This window comes from Acinonyx jubatus, chromosome A3 (genome assembly GCF_027475565.1).
Source record: "Acinonyx jubatus isolate Ajub_Pintada_27869175 chromosome A3, VMU_Ajub_asm_v1.0, whole genome shotgun sequence".
NCBI lineage: Eukaryota > Metazoa > Chordata > Mammalia > Carnivora > Felidae > Acinonyx > Acinonyx jubatus.
This window is the reverse complement of record NC_069388.1, coordinates 12605278-12621771: the sequence shown is the minus strand read 5'-3', so window position 1 is coordinate 12621771 and position 16494 is coordinate 12605278. Positions and strand designations below refer to the sequence as shown.

Genomic DNA, 16494 nt, shown 5'->3' with positions numbered 1-16494 from the left:
CTCTGAGCCACTGTCTCTTGTTTTTTTCTGCTTACTGAATGGCGATGCTCCTATAGTCAGTGAGGGTGGAAGCCAGTGAGAAACGGAGTCCGGCCTCTGCAGAGTGGCAGGTTTTCCTAGCACCGTAGATAATCTTAGGACCTTGTGTCATTTTGTGTGTGTAGAGGCAAGGATGTGACCAATCAGGAACCAAAAAGGGTAAAAAATAGAATAGCATTTTAAGGGGTCTTTGAGTCAGTGGAAGCAGAGAATGCCTTAGAAGTCACATATCCTAGAGGGGTTGTGTCAGATGAGTGATTCTTTTATCTGGGCAGCCTTCAAAATAACCTGGACAGCTTGGAGAAAAACACCAATTCCCAGGCTCTACCCCAGAAGTTTTGATTCCGCACGTCCGGGTTGAGGTCCGGGAATCTGTATGTGTAATGGGCTCCCTCAGGTGATTGTGAGTTTCACACAGGCTTGGAAATCATCCTGCCCCTGACCTTTGGGTTCCTTTCCAGCTTTCAGATTCTCTGTGGTGAAATCCAGGTCATGAGTGAGGTGGCACAGGCCTTTGAAAGGCAGCCCCTCTCCAACCCAGTCTGTCGCCTGACCCAGAGGGCATGGCCCAAGTGACCCCTCACCTCTTCAGCCACGGGGTTGACACACGTCTAATACATAGGTGCAGAATTGAGTTCCCCCTCAAGCAAGACATGATCTGTTGTTTCCTATGTATCTTTCCTTTTAAAAAGAAAAATCTATACATATGGATTTTTAACAGCTCGTGATACAATTTATATGCACACAAGTCACCCATTGAAAGTGTACAGTTCAGTGATTTTCGTACGTTGACAGGTGTACAACAATCACCACGATCAAATTCTAGACCATCTTTATCACTTCAGAAAGAAAGTGGGCTCGTGAGTAATCACTGGCCGTCTCACACTGATGACTTCCTGTCTCTATTCCGTACAGATTTTAGTCCCTCAGTCCTTCGCACTAGTGGTTGTGTATTGGCGATTGTTCTACACTCTGTTCCACTGGGCACCGTTTCACCATCCTGAGGCTCTCCTGCCAGAGGAGACAGGGTGAACACTGTGCCCAGAGGGTGGCTGTGTCCGCCGTGCCCCGGGAGAACAGAGAGATCTGTGGGAACCAGAGGTTAAGCACTTCTTTTGCTGCCATGGGCAGCCTCAGTCCTTGTCGGGCAGAAACTTTTCATGTCTGTTCTTTCTGTATTTAGAAACTCATCGCATATGGGCACATCACCGGCAACGCCCCCGACAGTGGAGCCCCAGGGAAGCGGCTTATCGACAGGATTGTTGAAACCATTTGCAACTGCTTTCAGGGCCCTCAGACCGATGAAGGAGTTCAGTTACAAATAATTAAGGTATTTCTGTTTGTTTGCCTGATCTGGATTTTAAATAAGAAAGCTAGTGTCTTTTGGGAATTTGGATTTCTAATTTGCCATGTGTTAGTTGTCTCAGGTGGTGCTGAGCTGGAACAGAAGAGTGTAAGCATCACTTACATCTTTTGTTAAGTGTCAGAATTTATTAGCCCAGGCTGAGACAAGAAGAGTGGAACCAGGTGTGTTTTCAGAGTAAACAGTTCCGCTAATAACAATGTAAATTGCTTGTCAATTGGATCGGCTTGAAATCTCCTGGTCTTTCTCCTTGAAATTCTGGATTCCCAATCTGCCATTTCTCAGTGGGTCCTTGTTGATAATCTTACACCAGTCTGCCCCTTGTCCTGCACCCCCGCCCCCATTCCATTTCCCTGTTCCATTCCAACCCCTCCCCCCATCCCATTTCCCTGTTCCATTCCATTTGTGCTGCCAGGAGTGGTTTAGCATGTAGTAGTACCATCTGCTTGTTGGGAAACAGGATCTGGATGGGTGTAGCCAACATTCCAGATCTTAAGTCCTAACTGTATTAGCTTTGTGTGGGATGATTCCGTGTTGGCCACTCCCAAAGCTCTCTTGGAAACCCTCCAGGGAACTAGGACACTGACCGCCTATCAAAACCTGTATATTTTGTGATTAATATAGACGAGATAGAATTAGAGCAGTTACCCTCCTGAGAGAACGGTCCGTATTTTTGGCTCTTAAAAAAGTAAACTCGTAGAAAGCCCTCTTCAACACAACTTAATTAGCATCAAATAATTTGGATTTTATAGAGTTAATAATTATCTTTAAACTCAGAGCAATGGGGAGTTTTCGTGTGCAGAGCCATCTTAAAATTTATGAAACCAAAACAAAGCTAAACCCTGTATGAAAGTTTGGCTGTGGGAGGATGGGAAGCAGGTGGGTGTTTGTGAAGGTGAATGTTGTGGGTTTTCGTTTTAGGCTCTTCTGACAGCGGTGACGTCCCCACACATTGAAATTCATGAGGGTACTATTCTGCAGACAGTTAGGACGTGTTACAATATCTATTTGGCCAGCAAAAATCTCATCAATCAAACCACTGCCAAGGCTACCCTTACTCAGATGCTGAACGTCATTTTCACCCGCATGGAAAACCAAGTGGTGAGTGGTAGCAGTTATCAGCTGCTAGGGATGCAACATCTTCTGATATGTGACTGTTTCACTTTAAAGTTTATCCCTTCTTCCTCTGAATTCTGTTTTTGTTCTTGTTTTAAAAGGCAGAGAAGCTAGCATGAATTTTGGAATCAACATTGAGAATTTGTTCTGAGTTTTATCAAAAGAATTTGTCTCCTTTTTAAAATGTTATCCTTCTGGTTGGATTTTTTTTTTAAGCAACAGGCTGGCATATTTTCTGATCCTTCTCAAAATGCTGGGACTTTTTTTTTTTTTTTTTTTTAAGATTTTCTTATTTTTAAGTAATCTCTGTACCCAATGGCGGGGGCGGGGGAGGGGTGGCTCGAATTCACAACCCTGAGATCAAGAGTCACACTCTCCACCAGCTGAGCCAGCCAGGTGCCCCAATGCTGGGACCATTTAGATCAAATCCCTTTTTTGTTGCCTTTTAGTTGCAGGAGGCCAGAGAATTGGAAAAACCAGCCCAGTCAAAACCCCAGTCCCCTGTGATCCAAGCTGCAACAGTGTCCCCAAAGTTCAGTCATTTGAAGCAAAGCCAGGCACAAAGCAAACCAACAACTCCTGAAAAGACAGATTTAACTAATGGTGAACATGCCAGGAGTGGTTCTGGAAAAGAGAGCTCAGAGAATGGAGATACACCTGGTGAAAGAGGCCCGTCGCTGTCAGGTATGTCCTGGGCAATGTCCCTTTCCCACTGTGAGAGGGACCTATTTTGTGTCTGAGGGGCAGTTGAAGGAGCCTGGTAACATCTGCAGGAAACCTCTGATAGCAGCTTGTCTATTTCTGGGCCTTCCCCTTCCCTGTTGCTTTTCTCTTGAACATAGCCAGCAAGGCATGATGTCCGATGTCAGCTGCGTGGTTTTCTCTAAATAGCCCCTGGAATGCATCAGGCTACAGCTTCAGTGCAGTGGGTTCAGTTTGGGGTGTTTCTCTCCCAGTGGTTAACTGTTTGGGTAATTAGTCACTCAGTGCCTGCCTTATCTGCTCAGGGGAGGACGAGGGGACCTCATCTGTCATGTCACGTATACACGGACAGGATCTCTGCACTGTGCCCACAGCCTGGTAGTTAGTGGCTACTCGTGGACATCTGTGAAAGAAGCAGGAAGGTGGATGAGCGAGCGGGCAGATAGATGGACAGACAGATAGCTTTGTTTTCTCCTTCTGTGACCTAGTATGTTGCATGGTTTTTTGTTTGCTTTTTTTAAATGAAAGAGCTATCCCACAGCTGATTCTAGTCTCCAAGTAAATGAAACATCAGGCATGAGATGGTGGATTGGATTATCCTAAGAGTATTTCTGAGTGTTTGCATGTTGCCCTGGGCAGTTTTTATGAACCAGTTCTCAAATTCTTATTTTTTTCAGGAAGGTACCTTCCCGGTGATACTTGTCCAGTAATTCTTCACTCTAGCTGCTTGGGTCTGCATGAAATATCTGACCCATCTTCATACTTTATCTCATCTATTCCTCTGTCCCATTATTGATGGCAATTTCTGTTGGTCGTGTGTTCTGTGAAAGCATCCATATTTGAGAGCTTTTGTTCCTCTATTATTTATCAGAATGCTTGGCATACACAGGAGCGGACCAAGTGCTGTTGCTGGAAGGTTTTTCTGTATCTTTACTCGAGGAAAGGACAAAAGAAAAAGTTGCCACTAAGAATGGCACGTGCCTGAGCGCGAGCACAGAGTTGCTGTCTCCTCAGTCCTGCTGTCCTGTGTCTCGGGGAACGTGCTCAGAAACTGCTGGCCCACCCTCTGTATCTGTTACCATCTTTGTCTTCTTAAGCTTTCAGGGCAAGGACCAGGTTTTTACTGTAACCCTTATCAGGCTGTGGTCAATCCATAAGTATTAATATTTAAACACATGCGAGGTAGTAAGCGTAGCTGTGCAGATACAAATGTCAGTCTCTTTAGCTGCAGGAAAGTGCTTCCACTATAGCCCATTTTGTACATGGCATCCAAAGTGATGTCTTAAAAGCATGAATTAGATCCAGCACACCCCCCCCCCCCCCCCACCACCACCAACCCTCTCTGGTAATTTCCCATTGTATCCTATTCAGAATGAAATCTGTGCCCTCACTGCCCCGTGGCTTCCGAGGCCCAGTGTGACCAGCTCCTGCCCACCTCTTTATCCCCTTCTTACACGTCTTTCCCCCTTGTTTGCCACCCAGTGTGCAGGCAGTGTTTCTGTCTTGAAAGTGCCATGCGTACTCTTGTTGCCTTTGCACTTCCTGTCCCTTCCCTGCCCCGCCCGCCCCCATCTTCAGGTATCCCTGTTTGAACTGATCACCCTCTCTGAAGCTGCCACTCCTTCTGCCCCATCAGCCTCTCTTCTTTCCTTCAAAGCACTTATTGTTACCTGAGATCACTGAAGGATTTATGTTCACTTATCCCTGGGCTGAGATCTAGACCGCTGTGTTCACCACTGTATGCCCAACACCGGCATGGTGCCCAGCACTCACGGCAGACTGTCAGTAAATGCATTTTTTTGAATGAATGGGGGGAAAAAAACTTGATTTCTAAAATGCAGTTTTGCAGAAACACCGTAACTTAAAGTTGTGGAGTAACAAAGAATGATTTGTAATTCGTGTATTGCTGTGGGTTTTGTTGCTAGTACTTGGTGTCCTCTGCAAGGCTTCTCCCGAGAATATGGGAATCGGATTGCCAGTAAGAATCCAGTAGCAAACCCGCAAAATAGTGGGTCAGAATGGAAGTGGGTCTGTTACCCTTGAAAAGAATGAGTGGCTTCTGGTTCTCAAGATGTAGCTCTAAAGAAAGAACCTCTCTTTCAGAAGAAGGGGTTGAGCAGCCATAGAAGCCAAAGAGGAAGGACAGCGTGAGAGGCAGGTGGTGGAGGTGACGGTGCTGGGAGACGGCACCCTGGGCTGGACTCCAGGCTGTCGAGGCCCACTGAGAGGCCCGGGCTCTAGTGTCTCCGCGATGCCGGTAACACAGCCTGCCCTTCTGTGGGGTCCATCCTGTAGTCCTCAGCATCCTGGAGCCACCCCTCACCAGCTGGTCACTGTGTCAGGCTCCGAGCTCGCCATCTGAGCACTCCACACACATGTTCCTTTTTGATTCACCGAGAGCTCTGCCCACGGCCTTCCTGGGATCACTTGCCTCCCACGGTGAAATTTGCGTACATGGAGACAGTTCGCCAGCAGACTTGAGTATCTCTTTCCGCTGAGAAGTTTTTCATTCTAAGTTGATAAGTCAGTAATCATTTGGTGAATCTTTATCAGCTTGTCCAAGACATGCATTAGATTGGTCTTTGTAAACTTACAAAATGAGATCTTTGAACCTAAGATACGCTAGCTTCTGTGAATTTGGGGGCACAGCCAGCAGTCTCCCTAGGGGACCTCACCCCATTTGTCCATTTACACTCCTCCTCATTGCCTGGCTAGTCTTGTTGATTTTTTAAAAAACAGCTTTATTGAGATACAGTTCACGTACCAGAAATTCACCTGTTTAAAATGTACGCTTCAGTTATTTTTAGTGTATTCACAGAGCTTGCAGTCATCACCACAGTCAATTTTAGAACATGTTCATTATAGCCAAAAGAAATCCTGTACCCAGTAGCAGTCACTTTTTGTTTTCTTTCTTTTTTTTTTTTAATGTTTATTTTTGAGCTAGAGCGTGAGCGGGGGAGGTGCAGAGAGGGAGGGAGACACAGAACCTGAAACAGGCTCCAGGCTCTTAGCTGTTAGCACAGAGGCTGACAGGGGTCTCAAACTCATGGAGATCCTGGCCTGAGCTGAAGCTGGCCGCTTAACTGAGTGACCCACCCAGGCCCCCCACTTCTTGTTTTCTTTTAAGATCATTTTTAAGATCCTGACTTTTTGACTCCCACTATGCATGAGACATTAGCGTTTTTACATTTATACAACTAATGAGTATTGTGGGTACATAAATACCTGTGGGTTTAAAGATTTCTTAGCTCATTTTTTCTTTTTGCATCTCATTCTTTAAGAGAAAAACAACCCAGTCCCTAAGTACTATACACTAGAGAAAAGCTATCCTCTTTTTAACCAATATGGAGATTCTGATCAGGCAGCCTGGTTTCAGACCATGACTCTACCCTGTAGTAGCTCTGTGACCTTGGGGAAATCTTTAACCTCTCTGGGCTCAGGCTCCTCATCTGTAAAATGAGCCTACAGCTAGTACCTGCCCTGCGGGTCTGTGAGAGTCCAATGAGACCAGTGACTGGCCCTGGGACCTGTGTAAGTGTTTGTTTGCTATAATTAGCTTTCAAGTAAATTTCAGCATAAAAAAGGAGTTAGGGAACAGTGGCAAACGGTTAAGATGGTAACCAGATGTGAAGGTGGTAGGCATGGTCCTGTAGAATAACATGAGCCTATTTTCCATGTTAGCACCCAATCTTCTGCTTTAGGAATTTTATTTTATTTTATTTTATTTTTATTTTTATTTTTATTTTTATTTATTTATTTATTTTTTTTTTGTGGAGAAGACAAAAATTGTCTCGGAACAATACTTTATGAAAATAACAAAATGTACCCACAGGTCCCCCTCCTTTCTGACCTGTTCTTGACACAGGCTGTCTGGCAGGGAGGCTTCAGCTCATGGGGTTACAACATTTGTATAAGGGACATTTATTGTGCAACAGGAGGTTGCCTAATGTATTTCTTCCTGTCGAGGAACCATACTGGTGTGTGGCTGGAATGTGATAGCAAACAGCTATGTTCCCTGATGTTTTCCCTTTAGTATTCTTACATGTTACCAAGTGCTTGGACATTGGGCACAACCAAACCCCAGTTTCTAGGAAACAGGCATGTCACGTTTTCTTGTCACCATGGGTTCACATTTGTCCTTTCCAATCCCACATCTGCCTCCTCCCACTCTACTTTTCCCCTAGCGCTGTAGGACACAGCATGTATAGTTATTTACTATCCCAGCTAGAATGTAAGCACCATGAGGATCAGGATCTTTGTTTTAAACAGTGATAGAGTCCAAACGCCTGGAACGGTGCCAAACTTGTAGGCACTCAATATGTTAACAATATGTTAACTGCACGAATGAGTGAGTGCATCTTCCCACCCCACCTCCCCCCATCCCCCATGGCCCCTGCTTTGCTGGACAGAAAGCAGGGATGTGGGTGGGTCTGTTTCAGATTCCTTCCATTTTTTCCCCGGTTATTCTTAGTTTGTGACTTTCATCCTCCAGGTTACCTCATGGTTCCAGACGCTGTCATTTTGCTCTAGGCAGAAAGGAGGAAGAGGGTGGGACTAAAGGACTCCCGGCTGAGTCATGCCCCTTTCTAAGGAGTCTTTCTGGAACCCGATGCAATCTCCAGTAATTTGCACTTACCCCTCATTGGCCGCAACTTGGTCAGATGGCTACCATCTGCTAGGATGGCCAGGAATCTAGGGACAGCCCCTTCCAAAACAAAATTAGAGCTCTGTTAGAGGACTAAGGGTATGAGTCAGGACCTGGCGTACCCACCATGGAGGTTATTCTCCTGCTGGCTAGGGAGGGAATGGCAGCAAGGCTTTCTTTCATCTGAACGTATTCAAGGTGACCCTCTTAGGGACAGAGTCTGTGAAACAGGTAGGATCTGGTGCCTAATCAGTAATGGCCAAATGGTGACTGCTGGACATCCCAGAGAACCAGCAAAACCGGAGTGTTTTAAGTATACTCTGAACCTTCCAAGGATTTGATTTGATTTGATTTGGTTTCCTAACATTTTGACAGCATGCTTGAAAGTTAAACACAGCATACTTCTCAGTGGTTATTATGTCATCCAGAAAGGCCTCTCCTGAGACCTACCCCAGGCTGACATGAAGCAGTCAGCTTCATGGGGTACTGTGGGAAGTCCTGCTACTTCTGGGCCTCTCTGGGGACTCTTCAGCAGCAGCTCCCTGTGCAGGAACCTTCTGTTGGAATTAGGGCTTCCTGCGTCTCCCACCCCTTCCTAGCCTGAGAATATTTTGACAGGTGCCATTATGGATCCAGCCTATTGAGGAAAATGAGTTAAACACTGTTATCCCTCCAAATAATGGTGGGCCTGATGCTGTTTAAGTGGAAAACTGCAGTGAGGGAAGAGGAAGATCCCTGTAGAAATGGACATTCTTTAGAATGAAAGATAGTGATGGCTTGAAGTAACTGAAACCGCTTTCCGCGTGGTTAGTTGGGAAAGTTCAGTATGGACTTAGTCTCCAGGGCCAGGCAGATGACAGAGATGAGACGTCCTCTGTCCTGAGGGCACCTTATGAGCATCTTACCACAGTCACACTCTGCAGGCCTAAGAAAAATGAACCTTCCGCTCCTCACTCTCCGGGCGCCGTTTGAAATGCTTTCTGGGTATTATTTTTACTGAATTCTCACGAGGCCCCAGAGGTAAGTGCTGTGGAAATCGTCCTTGTTTGCTCCTGAAGGAACTGAGGCTCGAGCAGGTCAAGTGACCTAAGTCCCCACATTGGGAAGTGGCAGAGTGGGGACCTGAACCAGACACACTGGCTCCAGAGCCTTCACTCCTCCTTACCATGTTGAAGTCACTTCCACAAGGGAACATTGTCTCTCTGATGTCTTTCAAATACCCAGCCCCGTCAGTGTCCCTTTTTCTGCACTCTTGACAGACATGTGTCACATTCCTGCTGACTGTGATGGCACCTGTCCTCAGTGGATGAAAGACCGTTGACCTTGGCAAGGACCGAGGCACCAGGACATCTGCAGAGTTCACACCCTGGCTAAAGGGGGCAGTTACTCCTGGGTCCAGCCACTGTGGCCTGATGTTGCCAGATAATTTTTCTGAAGCCACATCTGGATTTTTATGACATGTCTCCCAGTTCTTAAATGTTCACAGCTAATTCAGCTGTTTTTAAAAACAGTGCATAAGCACAGCAAATGAAACAACCAGTGGAGTTTGACTGCATCCTGTGGAATGGGAGAACCTATTTGCAAACCATATATCTGATCAGGAGTTAATATCTAAAATATACAAGGAACTTACACCACTCAGCAAAAAAACCAAAAACAAAAACAAAAAAAACCCCGAATAACCCACTGAAAAATGGACAAAGAACCTGAATAGATATTTCTCAAAAAAAGACATACAAGTAGCCAACAGATACTTAAAAAGGTGCTCAGCTTCACTAATCATCAGGGAAATACAAATCAACACCACAATGAGCTATCGCCTCACACCTGTTAGAATGGCTGTTATCAGAAAGGTGAAAGACAAGAGCTAGGTGAGCGTGTGGAGAGAAGGGAGTCCTTGTGCCCGGTTGGCGGGAGTGTAAATCAGTACGGCCCATATGGAAAACAGTATGGAGGTTCCTCAGAAAATTAAAAATAGAACTACTTTATGACCCAGAAGTTTTATTTCTAGGTATATCTCCAAAGGAAATGAAATCAGGATCTCGAAGAGATCATCTGCGCTCCCGTGTTCATTTCAGCATTATTCATAATAGCCAAGATACAGAAATAATCTAAATGTCAAAAGATGAATGGATAAAGTGCAGACATACATACACGCTCGCACACACGCATGCACGCGCACACTGGAATACCATTCCACCTTAAAAAAGAAGAAAATCCTGATGTTTGTAACAACATGGATGGATCTACAGGGCATTGTGCTAGGTGAAATAAGCCAGTCACAAAAGGATAGATACTGCTGGGGGCACCTTGGTGGCTTAGTCAGTTGAGTGTCTGACTTGGGCTCGGGTCATGATCTCCCATTTCATGACTTAGGGCCCCACATTGGGACCGCTGCTTTCGGCGCAGAGCCTGCTTCAGATCCTCTGTCCCCCTCTCTCTGCCCCTTCCCTGCTTGCGCTCTCTCAAAACCAAAACATTTAAAAAAAAAAAAAAAAGGAAAAATACCGTGTGATTCCACATGGATGAGGTGCCTAGAGTAGTCAGAGTCATTGACTCAGAATGTAGAATGGTGGTTGGAGAAATGGGGAGGTACTAGTCAGGGGTACAGAGTTTCAGTTATGTAAGGGGCAGAGTTCTGGAGGTGCAAAATGCCAACAGTATAAACATAGTTAACAATACTGTGTTGTACACTTGAAATTTGCTGAGTGTAGGTCTACGTGTTTTCACCACACACAGAAAAGGAAGAACATGGTAACTGTGTGAGGTGATAGATGCGTTAATTAGCTTGACTGTAGTGATTATTTCACAATGTATATGTATATCAAATCATCAAGTTGTATACCTTAAGTATATACAAGGTTTGGGTTTTTTTTTTTTTTTTTAATGTTTATTTTTGAGAAGGAAAGAGACTGAGTGTGAGCAGGGGAGGGGCAGAGAGACAGGGAGACACAGAATCCGAAGCAGGCTCCAGGATCCAAGCTGTCAGCACAGAGCCTGACGTAGGGCTCGAACGCACAAACCACGAGATCGTGACCTGAGCCGAAGTTGAATGCTTAACCAACTGAGCCACCCAGGTGCCCCAAGTATATACAAGTCTTAATTGTCGCTTATACCTCAGTGAAGCTTGGTTGTGGTGGGGGTGGCGGGGAGCAGCACATATAGCATCAGAGAATGTTGGAACTGGGAAGGAACTTGGAAACATCTTGTCACATGTAGATGAGGTGATTTTAGGTGGCTCATGCGTAAACAGTTTTCATTTTAATAGTTACACATTTATTTTAACATGCATTCAGAAAATATAATTAGTGCATGAAACCTGCGGTTTTGTGAATATTCTTGTTTAAGGTGAGTTAATGTAAAGAGCACTGTTAAATGTACACGTGTAATATACTGATACGAGTGATGTGTGAAAATGGCAAAGGTGGTACAATAATGCCTGAAGTATGTCACACGCGGAGCTAGTCTAACTCATCTTGTTTAGATGAAGACGTGGGTACAGGAGATTGTCACTGCGGCTCTGGACTTGCTTTCATTCAGGTTCTTTTTTGCCCTCTAAGAAAAGGGTACACAACATCAACGTTTTCCAGAGATTTACTTAGCCATTTACATACTTATTATGTAGTTTCATTCGTCAGTCGTACCTCCGTAAAGCTTGGGGCATGTGTGTGTGGTCAGGGAGGGGGAGCAAATAAATAGTTTGGGTGGGTCAGGTGCTCAGTGGAAATGAAAATACATTGTGCTGTTCTCTAGGACCTTTTGGGCCAAGCACAGAACTCATAAAAATAAGGGCTTGATTGAAAGTCCTCATTGAGGAAGAATTTAAAGGGGTATTTTAGCTCTGTTAAGTTTTGGTCAGTGTGATGTTTGAGAAGACTAAAAGTCAAGTCCAGAACTGTTTACTACTTCTCCTAAAACTAGTTTTAGAACAATCGGTGCTGAAGCCCTTTGCTTAAGTAAGTATTAACAGTGTACAGAATAATTTTACTTAAAATTTACTAAATCCTCACCACATTAGAAGTCTCATGCTGAGTTCTGGGGTCAGAGTGTGGGGGAGTAGAGGCAGCAGGGGGCATGTCACTTCCCAAGGCCCTGGGGTACTGGATGTGAAAGCACAAGAGAAAGCCCTGTCTTTTGTTCTGCTGAGCAGCATAGCTGGGTGAGATGCGGCTCCTGCCTCAAACTCTGGGGTGGTGGAGAGGGCCCTTGACCGCATAGCTGTGACTTAAGAAGGAAGAGAGATCCACAAAAGGAAACTCAAAGTCATGGCAGACACTGCCTGAGAGTTTCCAGATTGCACAGGACTTGTTTTTCGTTGGCATAATCCGATTTGGCTTTGGAGAGGACTCGTTTGACCCCTTTGCCTTTTGAGATGTGACCTTCTGCCCCTTCCTTTGCTTTCCCTGGAAATACCCATATGTATTTGTTTATGTCTCTGGGTGTGTGTAGGGACTGATGACGGAGCCCAGGAGGTGGTCAAGGAGATCTTAGAAGATGTGGTCACATCTGCTGTTAAAGGTAAGAACCAAGAGCCCAGCCTTTCTTCCTACACACTCCTCCAAAAAAGTCCTTGGGCAGATAATTTTAGTGGTGGAGTGCCCACCCTCGGTGAAGTCATGGAAACTGAGTCTGCCTGTATCAGCCCATCTTTCATGTGGAACTCAGAAATTACTTCTTTTTAGTGATTAATTTTATTCTCACTAGGGCCAGGTTCAGAGTTCAGAAAGCACAGTCTGACGGTGCTAGAATTGGGCGCTCCACACGAAAGACAGAAAGCCACTCCCATATATATCCAGCTTATCCCAGGAGTGGCTGGGAGTCCTGAGGTGCTGCTGAATGTTCATGGCCAACCATTGATGTATCACGTCAGTGGGTATCAGATGCACAGGGAACCTTTGTTTTGTTAGTCTTCACTCATAGCGCTCTCAGTTTTATGGTGTGGTTTTGGTGGAATTAAACTTGTATAGCTCAGAATGACTGTTGGATGAGTTTTTTCTTTGTTTTTGCCCCAAATCTTACGTCAGTGCCTATGTGTTGAACACTTGGTTCCAGGGGCAGTAAACCATTAGTGGATTGAGAAATCATTAACTTAGCAGGGGTTACAATCAGCCTTTCTTAAAGGAGAGAGAATAAAATGAAAATAGAACAGAAACTGAATACATCACGATGGTAATGTTAAGCACTGTTTCATGAAACGTGCTTCGGTTATTATATGCACACGTGTACTGGGTCTTTTTTTTTTTTTTTTTTTTTTTTTACCTTGAGAGAGAGAGCCCACATGCACACACGCACACACATACGTGTTGGAGGGAGGAACAGAGAGAGGGAGAAAGAGAATCCGAAGAAAGCTCGGCACTGCCAGCGTGGAGTCAGACGCAGGGCTTGGGCCCAAGAACCTTGAGCTCATGACCCAAGCTGAAGTCAGACACTTGACCAACTGAGCCACCCAGGCAAGCCATTAAAATGCATTTCTTGCTGAGGGTCATGGTCAAAGAAGTTTGATACACTGCTCTAAGCCCTGTCCTTTTGTTAATTTAGGTTACCACCAATCTGTATTCATAGAATTCATTATTTATGTAATGTAGAATTAAATTAATAGAACATAAAAATGTACACTCTGGTAGAAATGTCTTTAAAATAAAATAGTTTTGGGGTGCCTGGTTGGCTCACTTGGTTGAGCATCCAACTTCAGCTCAGGTCATGATCTCATGGTTTGTGGGTTTGAGCCCCACATCCGGCTCTGTGCTGATAATTCAGGGCCTGGAGCCTGCTTCGGATTCTGTGTCTCTGTCTCTCTCTCTGCCCCTCCCCCACTCATGCTCTGTCTCTATTTCAATAAATGAATAAACATTTAAAAATTAAAAAAAGTAAAATAGAATAGTTTTAATTCTTTATCTCTCCCTTTTCACATGGCTGCCAGGAAGCTCAGGTCTTTTTTTTTTTTTTTTTTGGGTCCCCTTCTCCCTCCACTCCATGACTAAGGTCTCCTGTCATAACTATCAAATTCTTTTTATTTACATGGCTCTTCTTTAACACCTATATTAGTAGCCCCTTTAAAAACAAAAATCTGTGCTTTGCAGTTTTAGCTGCTTCTAACCTTTTCCAGAAGTGGACAGGGGTGGGTAGGCTGCTGTATTGCTCAATTCTAGAGACCCCACTGACATGGACTGTGGTATGAATGAAACCTCCAGGGAATGGGACTGTGGATAACGGACACATGTAAAGTCTAAGCACTGCTTTGGCCAAGCCTTTTTCGGTATTGTGTCAGTTCTTTTTTTTTTTTTTTTTTTTTAATTTTTTTTTCAACGTTTATTTATTTTTGCGACAGAGAGAGACAGAGCATGAACGGGGGAGGGGCAGAGAGAGAGGGAGACACAGAATCTGAAACAGGCTCCAGGCTCTGAGCTAGACAGCACAGAGCCCAATACGGGGCTTGAACTCACGGACCGCGAGATCGTGACCTGGCTGAAGTCGGATGCTTAACCGACTGCACCACCCAGGCGCCCCAGTATTGTGTCAGTTCTTAAGGTAGTGCGAAGGGAAAAGGGAAAAAGCAGGAGCTGGCAAATCATGTGAATAACTTCTTCCTGGGGTCAGGCCGCCTTTTAGACCAAGTACTCATTTGGTGATGACTTCTGCACCTGTGTTTTAAGAAGCAGCACAAAAGCACCGTCTGACAGAACCTGAGAGGGTCCCAGGTGAAACGGGGCGCCAGGAGTGTGCTGTGCCCCCAGCAGCTGATGAAGATTCACAGACCAACGGGATAGCGGACGACAGGCAGTCCTTGTCATCAGCGGATAATCTGGTATGCTGCTGATCCTCCCATACAGATGCGTCTCGAAGTTTCCTTTTTTAGAAGATGCAGATTTAAATCTCTAGCAGAAGAAGCGAGTGAAAACCAGCTAACCCCTGTTCAGCTAGTCACACAGTCCTGGCCTGATACGCTTTGTATTAGTAGGTTCCATTCTCGGAATGTGTTACTGTTGGTTGTATAGGACCTTGTTGTTAACGCTGGTTGTTCAGACTTGTAAAAACTTAGATTTCCTGCCCTTTTTCTTCTCCTTTAATATACATTCATTACAGAAGAATAAGAAAATACCGAGGAGGAAAAATAGGGAAGTAAAAGTCATCTATAATCCCCTAACCTAGAGATAACACTTGGCAACATTTTACTTACATCCTCCTTCTAGATTTTTCTCCCCTTCTCATATTTTTTTTTCAGTTAGATGTAATCACACAAGATACATGCTGTTTTGTAACCTACTTTTGAAACTTAATGTGTGTTACGAACATCTTTCAGACTCCTAGATCTGTCTGCCATATTATTTTTCTTTAATAGCTTTGTTGTTCTCTTGAAAATGCTGTATGTAAGCATTCAAAACAGGGAGAGATATGATGTTAACATCCCACCTGAACCCACTGCCTTTACCTTTTTACTAGTGTTTCTCAACCTTTTGCATTATTAGCACCCCCAAGCCTTTTTATATATTCCTTTTTCTGATTTACCACCCCCTTTCATGAATTTTAAAGCCACTGATGGACTGGATATCTGTTTATGTATTATGTGTGTGTCTGTGCTTTATACATAAAAAGAATAAGATTTTTTTCAACCCGCCCCCTATCCTTCCACCAAGTACCAATACCTGTCCCAGTCTTAGTCTGTTTGGACTGCCATAACAGAATAGCATAGATTGGGTGGTTTATAAGCAATAAAAATTTACTTCTCACAGTTTTGGAGGCTAGGAAGTCCAAGATCAAGGTACCAGCAGTTTTGGTGTCTGGTGAGGGCCCATTTCCTGATTTACTAATGGCTGTCGTCTTACTGAGCTTACAGAGCTTTCTGGGCCTCTTTAATAAGGACACTAATCCCATTCATGAGGACTCCACCCTCTCGATATAATCACCTCCCAAAGTCCCCACCCTCCAAATACCATCATTTTGGTGATTAGATATCAGTTTATGAATGGGGGTGGGAGGCATAAGCATTCGGTCTATTGCAGTCCCCATGGGGTTATGTCATTGCCATTAAGAAAGGATGCACTAACAGGGATGTACTTAAATCTATATGAGGACACATGCCTTGTATACCAGGCCATGACTTACTTTGTTCACTCAGCACTGTTTTATGGACATCTTTCCACATGAGTACGTATAGACCTAACAAATTTTTTAAGTGGTCATGTAAAATTCTGTCATATAGATTACCATAATCTATTTTACCAATTCCCCATTAGGTTTTTATGTCATTTCAGTTTTATCACAGGAAATGGTTCTATAATGAACATCCTTATAGATAAATCTTGTGCACGTCCTTAATTCTTTCTTTAGGATAAATTCCTACAAGTGATATTGCTGGGTCACGAGTTGGAAGCTTTAAGGCTTTTGTTCCTTAACATCACATTAGCCTGCTGGGAAGGTAATGCTCAAATTTCTGCCCACCTGTAGGCTATCAGTGCTCATTTCCCCATTCCCTCATTAAAACCTGGCAATAGAATTCATTCAGAATTTTGCTAGTCTGTTGGGAGAAAGATCCTGCCTTAATAATCAGTAGTAAGATTATTTAGGTGAATCTGTCATTTGCATTTCTTGGTAAATTGCTTGTTCATGTTTTTTTGCCTGCTTTTCATTT

General features: G+C 44.3%; 1 protein-coding gene across 3 annotated transcripts in view; it reads left to right on the top strand.

Moving 5' to 3' along the window:
* Positions 1 to 16494, top strand: part of ARFGEF2 (ADP ribosylation factor guanine nucleotide exchange factor 2) — a 102665-nt gene that overhangs the window by 23072 nt on the left and 63099 nt on the right. Inside the window, exons 4-8 of one of the 3 annotated variants that reach the window (XM_053199842.1) lie at positions 1223 to 1369; positions 2324 to 2503; positions 2968 to 3202; positions 12315 to 12383; positions 14522 to 14670. In XM_053199842.1, coding sequence (XP_053055817.1) covers positions 1223 to 1369; positions 2324 to 2503; positions 2968 to 3202; positions 12315 to 12383; positions 14522 to 14670 — 780 coding nt within the window. Of the gene's footprint in view, positions 1 to 1222; positions 1370 to 1466; positions 1567 to 2323; positions 2504 to 2967; positions 3203 to 12314; positions 12384 to 14518; positions 14671 to 16494 lie in introns of those variants that run through there. The other 2 variants (XM_015082668.3, XM_027046747.2) reach the window with 2 other exon arrangements.